Raw genomic sequence first — 7707 nt, forward strand, 5'->3', positions numbered from 1 at the left:
GATCAGTGAATGGGTTCGGTTATGTCCGCGAAACAATGTTGAATCCATTCATGAATCGCCCCTGGTTATGCACATCATCCCATGTGAATAGGATGAATGGATTCTGAACCGATTCCAGGGCTCATGTCAAGAAATCGAACGAGGGGATTCCATTCATGAATCGATTCATGGCAGTAATCGAACACACCCAGTGTGAGATTGCAGCTAACTCCTTAGTGGGCAGGCGTGCATGCGTACACAAACATTGACACACACACACACACGCACACGCACGCACACACAGAGGCGATGCCAAAACTTCGAACTCATGCTTATGGCAAACATACTAGCAATTAGCCCGGTCCTTCTGGTCTAATCTCTGTTTGCCTACTTGGTATATGATTTATACAACACTGTCACACACTTTAGAACAGGATCATTGCAGGCAAATGCAATACACGTAGTGCTTCCGGACCACAGCAGCAGTAGTTCTTGTCCCGACTCCCTAGTTGTGGACCAGATTGTGCTTTTGCGCTTTGACGGTGAGACTTCCTTTGCTCTCAATGTTCAGGATGCGGCCAGGGCACGGCTCTATGAAGAGATGAGCAATGCGTTTGGAATACCTGCAACTCTCGTAAGTAACCAGTGGAAGTGCAATGTGCTTTTAAGTAGGGGTGAACGAACGAACAGAAGTTCGAATATTCGTACGAAAAAGTTGAAAACGAACGAACGAACTCACAAGATTGATAAACGAACACAGCAAGCAAGCATGTAGAATTGTAGATCGCTTGTGACTACAAATAATTTGTAGATCATGAAGGAGCTAGTATAGCCGGAGGTCGGGAGATCGCGAGCTTGCACGCTTATCAACTGCGTCTGCCTCGACGATCACTTGAAACAAGTTGAAGGAGTGGAGTGTCGCGTCGGGACGAAGTTTCTTGAAATATGTCTGTGTCCGTTTGAGGTAGATTTGTAGTGAAAGGAGTCGAGTCGCTTGTGACATCTGCACCTGAAAGCAAACGTTCACTCGTTGTTGCAGTCATGTCAAAACATTCGAGTCTTTCATCGCGGTCCGGAGTTGGGGCGGAATTTTGATAAAGTGGCCGGAAAAGACGAAGTCCTTTTCTCAATTTCAAAAAGGTTCTATCACACAACAGAGCGACGAGGAGCAATCTCCGTACTCCCCTCAAGCTGTACCATTCTCTTGTTCTGGCGACCTGAGCTAGCGATGAGAAGAAAACTCTCGTCCAGACGATGGTGATGGACTTTGCAGCTAAGCTAGCTGCAACACCCTGTGATATAGTGCCAGCTGGCGTGATAAAAAATATCTGTTCGACTGGGTGGCACTGGCAGTGCATCATGCGGCCATTGAGCATTCTCACTTTCTCAGTGATTCTGGTGTCGTAGCTCTGGCTCTAGACTAGACTAGAGCTAGCTAGCTCACATGTAGATATACATGCATGATCAAAGTGTTTGTTAAGCAATAGCATCACACTGTCAATACTGAACAGTGGCCAGGCAAGTACAGAGAACGCCTGTACGGTCTTCAAAATTACATATTGTTAGTATTTGTTTTAACTGGTTTGAGGGAAGGAGACAAACGGGAAAAGTCTGAAGAAAAAATTGACTGTCACCACCAGGACTCGAACCAGGGACCCTCGCTTGTAGCCAGTTAGTATTAATTATTTTGTTACATCCATGAAATACATTATGGAGAATGTTCGTTCGAGTTCGTTCGTTAGCGTGAGAGTTCGTTCGTATTCAAAATCCGATGTTCATTTCACCCCAACTTTTAAGTAGGCGCTGTAATTTGCTAGAAGTTTATAAACTTGTGAATAGGATGAACCGATTGCGAACTGATTCCAGGGCTGATGACATGACAATCGAACGACATAAATGCACAAGATTCCATTCATGAATCGAATCATGGGCGTGATCGAATGCATTCAGTGTCTCTGGTTGTTGCTAGCGTTCAATCACGGTGTGTGTGTGGCTGTTGCGTTGCTGTTGCAGTCCACGGTGCCAATGAATGATGACACTCTGGAAGCGCTGCTCGGTTTCATTGACATTGGCACGTGTGGCGAGGTGACGCACCGCAAGCTCAAGCTCTGGCTGCTGCACGCACTCATGTTCAACAAGCCATGACATCATGGCAAGCTACAGCGATGGCATCATTAAGTAACGAGGATCAACAGCAGCTAGCTTGCATGCCATCCTTTTTTCCAAGTGAGATTCATTCAGTTCTCCACATGCGTAAAGATTTCTTACCAATACACGTATACGAAATGTATTATGGCTTTGGTTACCTGCCGAGTGCTCATTTCAAAGACTGATTGAACCCGACTGGCTATGATTCTAAGATCAGGTACTGATTGGAATATTGATGGTATAGATTGATATACATGTATTTCTTTGCAAAGAAGTCTACTTTTCATTATGGAACTAACTAAGATATGGTATGTGCATAAATGTCTGTGTATGTGTGAATGAGTATCAGTGTTTCTATCATTGATCACATGACTGTATACTCATATCAAGGCCCTGCATGCCTTGTTGCGTCTGTCTGGACTAGAATAGGAGCCTGCTTGGGCTTGGCTATTTCCCCCAACTACTTTTCCACAGCTTCTTTCCTTACATCAGATTCCATATTTCGTTGTCGGCTTTCATGACTGTAAGCATTTTTGCAATGTGTTGTCTGACATACTGACTCATAAGTGGCCTCCAATGTCATTGCCTGATTTTTATAGGAATTTAGATGCTTTCCTGAAGATGGGCCTTGCCTGAAAATTCGGATGATTTGATTCTTTTTCATTGTTGGGTGTAGGCCAGACTGGGCCAGAGACCGCTAGGAGAGTGTTGTGAGGACAGGGGTGTCGGAAGGTATTTTTAGTGTGGTATGATGATCTGAAGTACAATTTACTCGTGGGGGAGTGGTGGCTGAGCCGAAAATTTTGGAATTTTAGATCCCAGATCAGTGTATTTCATTGATTCACGGGGTACCCGGGGCAAAAGTGGTACAGTCAATACCGTAGTGACCGTAGCGTGTCCGAAGCCCCCGGATGTTGTAGGGTTATAATCAATGGATGGCTACAGTCACGGGGGTCTCACAGCACGTATTGAGAACGATTCTATCCCAGGTTTCTTCCGCTTGCGTACCTACAACAGTAGGCCAGTGTGCTGTGTATATGTGTGTGCCTGAGGATGTGCAAGGAACAGCCGGGAACAGCTGCAGTGCTGGTACCGGGGTGTGGGGCAATGTAAAACAAGTCCAATGAGTCATACAGTCTTCTAAGAACATTTTAACGGCCAAATCGTATCCGTATTTGTTTGAAAAACATTGCCTGAAATTGACTGGATCAATAATACGTCGGCTGGTGGGTTGGTTTAGATAATAGTTCAGCTTGCTGACCAAAATAGACAAGCACATCCAGAAACTAGGAGGCGAACAAAGGGAAGAGAGAGAGAAGGAGAGAGAGGGGGGGGGGGGGGGGAGGGAGGGAGGGAAAGACCTGATGGCCTATTCACAAAACCACAAGTTTTGCAACGCTACAAACGACACTTACGACAAGGAAATACCTGTCGCGTACTGTCATAGCAGTCACAAGGCCACTGTCGCAGAAGTTGTATTGACCATAGTTCAACTCTTGTGACATGTGACGCGCGACGTACAGAAATGGAGTACCGTTTTCTACCATATTATGCCCATAGCCTAGGCATACGGATGCTGCAAAAGCAAAAATATTAGTGAGTTTCTGCGACACGGAACTACGTACCAAACTCCACGTCAACTGCAGTGAAGTTTGGCACGGATTTTTCGTACGTTGCACCGGTTCTGCTGTGTGTAGCATGCTCAAACTCACCGCCACATGTATTCTGTGCGCTCAGTTTTCACACGGAGACCAAAACGGTATGAATAATCCGTGTGAAAGTTGATTCCGTACCGCGGCGAGGTTTCCATACGTACTTCTTTGGTACGTTTTACCGTGTGGCAGAAACTCACTATAATAATTATAGTGAGTTTCTGCCACACGGTAAAACGTAAGCAAGGGGACAATATACCGTACTCACTTGATTAGAAGCCCCTCTCGAATAAAAGCCTCTCTTGAATAATAGCCCTCCTACAGGCAACAAGGACTGTTTGAAAAAATACAAGCCCCTCTCGAATAGAAGCCCAGACTATTCATTTGCGAAGCATGGGGTGACCAAGCAGTAGTGCAATGTATGTTGTCAAGTACGCAAAAACATCTCGTGCATGCACATATTGGTACATGTCCTGCCCAACGTAGTGTGTGCAAACTAACTCAGGGCCGAGTTGCTGTGAATATGATAGTTTTAGAGATCCGATTGGAATACTGGTATGGAATGGTTCAATAAAAGCCCCTCTTGAATATAAGCCTCGTCAAAATTGGTATTGAAAAAATAGAAGCCCCCGGCTTCTACTCGAGTGAGTACGGTGTTATTTTCCCTTAATATCGATCTACGTCACGTAGTACGTGTATACATTATGTTACCATGATTACATAAACGTGGAGCACGTCTGTATGTTGTGCATAGGGCTTGAAAGTGCTACGTCACAGCATAGCAACAATTTCAAAAATTCAAAAACTGGATCCACTTGGATCCAGTTTTTGTATGGATCCAAGCACATTTCAAGCGGTCTTACTCACAGGAAGGTGATGTAGCCAGTGAAACTGACTGATTTGGCTATTGGGGCGTGGTGACAACTGGTGGCAAAATAAAAGTTGCACCTGCATGCGACATGAGTGGGTTGCTATGCACCCACATACTTAGGCAATAGCAAAATCACACCTTAGCGGATCCAAAATAGAAATCTGATGTCAACTTACTACTCCCTGGCCGTTTTTGACGTCATCACTTTCAAGCCCTATAGCTTGAAAGTGATGACGTCAAAAAAAGCCCTATGCTATAGCTTGAAAGTGATGACGTCAAAAACGGCCAGGGAGTAGTAAGTTGACACCAGATTTCTATTTTGGATCCACTAAGGTGTGACTTTGCTATTGCCTCAGTATGTGGGTGCATAGCAACCCACTCATGTCGTATGCAGGGGTGACTTTTACTTCGCCACCAGTTGTAACCCCGGCCCCAGTAGCCAAATCAGTCAGTTTCACTGGTTACATCACCTTGCTGTGAGTAAGACGGCTTGAAATGTGCTTGGATCCATACAAAAACTGGATCCAAGTGGATCCAATTTTTGAATTTTTGAAATTGTTGCTATGCTGTGACGTAGCACTTTCAAGCCCTATTGTGCAGTAGAGAAAAGTGGTTACATAACCACGTCGTTACAAATGACTTTAACATTCTACACAGACCTACCCTACTGACACTGGAAATTCCGTACAATGCAGCAGTGGGAGCATCCAGTTTTTACATGACTCCATGAGCTTTGTGCCACTGTGTTCCTAGCTGCGCTCGCGGTGCTCTTCCACAGGCACACGGCACACAACATAAATGCCACGGTTAAGGCGACTCAAGGTAACAAAATCGGGGAGGTTTGTACTTCCTGGTGACAACAAAGCTATGTGTGGCCTATCCAACATTCCTATGTCTGCAATAACAAGCTGCAAGATAAGACAGTGCAACTGTAGTGCAAGTGGTGTGACTCGGACTGGACTCCACATGCACAGTCAGACTCAGTGGTGCATGCAGTGCATGGTGGTAAATCTGTAGTTTTTGTAGCCAGCATCAGTTTTCAAATAAGAAGGGACTTCCCCGAACGCAAGGGATAATCAAAAGGCAGCACTCCCGGGTGCGAGGTTGTCGCCTTCGAAATGGCGTCGTTGAGGACGCTTCTCCGCCTCAATGGCGCAGGCCAACGTAGTGTTTTGCAACAATGGATTACTTCCAGACCATGCTCGACAATGGTGTAAGTGGATTTATGGTGCTTTTTCTTGAGGTCTTGCAAACAAAAACGGTCGATGAAAATGTTTCTCGTTTTGGAACATTTTATTTGACAATTTGTTCAAATTGTTTCCAATCAAATTGTAATTTAAATTCCCTGTCAACTTAGTTATCGAGACCAGACCATCGTCACCTATCCATTTTTTAGTATCGATATTGAGAATTTCGTGTACATGCCCTTCTGCTATAACTAACGCAGGTCGTGATCAGTGGTGTGCACTTTTGTATCAATTGAATAATTTGCTCAAGTAATGTATTTACACAGTTTACACCCTTCAAGCAATGTGTCTGCAGTGGAGAGAATCTGTATCCCACGTTGAAAAAGAACAAACACACGTTATAATGAAACACGGGGCTTCAGTGGGGAGTGTGCTACCAATCTTAGAGTAATACTCAATGCAAACGTTCAGTATTTTTTTCGCGTGCTGTGAATTAGATCTCATCCAGTGGATCTGTGATAAACCTCGTATGTAATAGACTCCAGTGACACAAGTTTGAAAGGGAGCAAGCCTAAATTTCGTTGTTATTCAGAGATTCATGGCTACTCCGCCAATCTCCAAACAATAATTGATTCAGACAATGATGATGCTAATGGTTCGTGCCAATGATTTTAACATTAGGGTGGGGAGTGAGAAAACCAGATGGCAATTTAACGTGGCAGGTGAAGGTGACGTGCCTGGATGTACGGGATGATGGTGCATTGCGGAAAGAGTGCAAAGTCTGATGACACGGGGTGTGAAATTATACCGGAGACAGTGCCCGGGAATTGCCGTGCGAGGGTGATTATACACAGTGTGAATATGCACTGCATTATGTTCATGCACACGCATGTGACGATATATTGCCATTGCCCTTGCTTTCATCAACATTGTATGCGGCAGTCCCTTGCACTTGCCTCCGGTATATTTTCACGGCCTGGGTCATCAGTCTTCGCACTCTTCCCGCAATGCATCGTCACCACACACATCCAAGCACGGCACCTTCACCTGCTGCGCTGAATTGCCACCTGATTTTCTCACTTCTCCCAACCTTATAAGCATAGACACGAATCACTAGCATCATCATTGTAGTCTGAAGATTGGTCGTATAGCTACGGAACTCGGAGTAACAACAACTTATAGCCTTGTTCCATTGTAAACTTGGGTCATTTGGTTCGGCCCGTGCGTTATCGAGCACTTTTACAAGTACTAGTACAACAGAGAGGTTCCAGGCTGTCCAGGAGAGTGCTCAATACCGAGTGGTAGAGCTGGTTCAAACAACAGGAGGACAGAGAAAGTGTTTTTACTCCGAGTTTCACGCACTAAGCGATCATCAGAAAACAGTTTTCTGGTGATCGCTTAGTGCGTGAAACTCGGAGTGAAAACACTTTCTCTGTCCTTCTATTGTTTCAAGTACTAGTACATGTAATTAGCAACCTAGCTTGTGTGTATGGGTTCAGGTGCTTGCATATGTGTTGTATATCCGTGGAAATGTGTTCACCTCTGCCTGTGTTCGTGCTGTCCGTGATAGTTGGCTCCCTAATTGTATGTGCACATGACTGTGTGATGTGTTGCAGTGTTGAGGAAGACCATGCCCCTATCGAGTATGATGTGCGGCTTATCCAGGATCGAGCATCGCGGCCGGTGCGAAAGTAAGTGATGGATATTGAGATGTGGAATAACTCTGTTGTCAGCTTTGCTACCGTTGGTCAGGTCTGTGTATAACACAGAAAGTCGTCTTTTATCGACCGATCCTGTTTTTTGCAAATACATGTAGCTCCAGTATGGGCTGCAGCCTGCATCAATAGATATCACTTCCGGGTAACAAGAC

General features: G+C 45.0%; 2 protein-coding genes and 1 long non-coding RNA gene across 3 annotated transcripts in view; 2 read left to right on the forward strand and 1 right to left on the reverse strand.

Annotated features, from left to right (window-relative positions):
• LOC135817208 (uncharacterized) overlaps nt 1-2775 on the forward strand; it is a 74627-nt gene extending 71852 nt beyond the window's left edge. Inside the window, exons 56-57 of the mRNA XM_065330337.1 lie at nt 551-613; nt 1993-2775. Of these exons, the coding sequence (XP_065186409.1) occupies nt 551-613; nt 1993-2124 (195 nt within the window). The 3' untranslated portion in view covers nt 2125-2775. The remainder of the gene's footprint in view (nt 1-550; nt 614-1992) is intronic.
• Nucleotides 1-5560, reverse strand: part of LOC135817209 (uncharacterized) — a 35568-nt gene extending 30008 nt beyond the window's left edge. Inside the window, exon 1 of the long non-coding RNA XR_010553518.1 lies at nt 5314-5560. This is a non-coding gene — a long non-coding RNA (uncharacterized LOC135817209). The remainder of the gene's footprint in view (nt 1-5313) is intronic.
• Nucleotides 5561-5717: 157 nt separating this feature from the next.
• Nucleotides 5718-7707, forward strand: part of LOC135817210 (uncharacterized) — a 27010-nt gene continuing 25020 nt past the window's right edge. Inside the window, exons 1-2 of the mRNA XM_065330339.1 lie at nt 5718-5863; nt 7454-7528. Of these exons, the coding sequence (XP_065186411.1) occupies nt 5769-5863; nt 7454-7528 (170 nt within the window). The 5' untranslated portion in view covers nt 5718-5768. The remainder of the gene's footprint in view (nt 5864-7453; nt 7529-7707) is intronic.

Source organism: Sycon ciliatum, chromosome 5, assembly GCF_964019385.1.
Source record: "Sycon ciliatum chromosome 5, ocSycCili1.1, whole genome shotgun sequence".
NCBI lineage: Eukaryota > Metazoa > Porifera > Calcarea > Leucosolenida > Sycettidae > Sycon > Sycon ciliatum.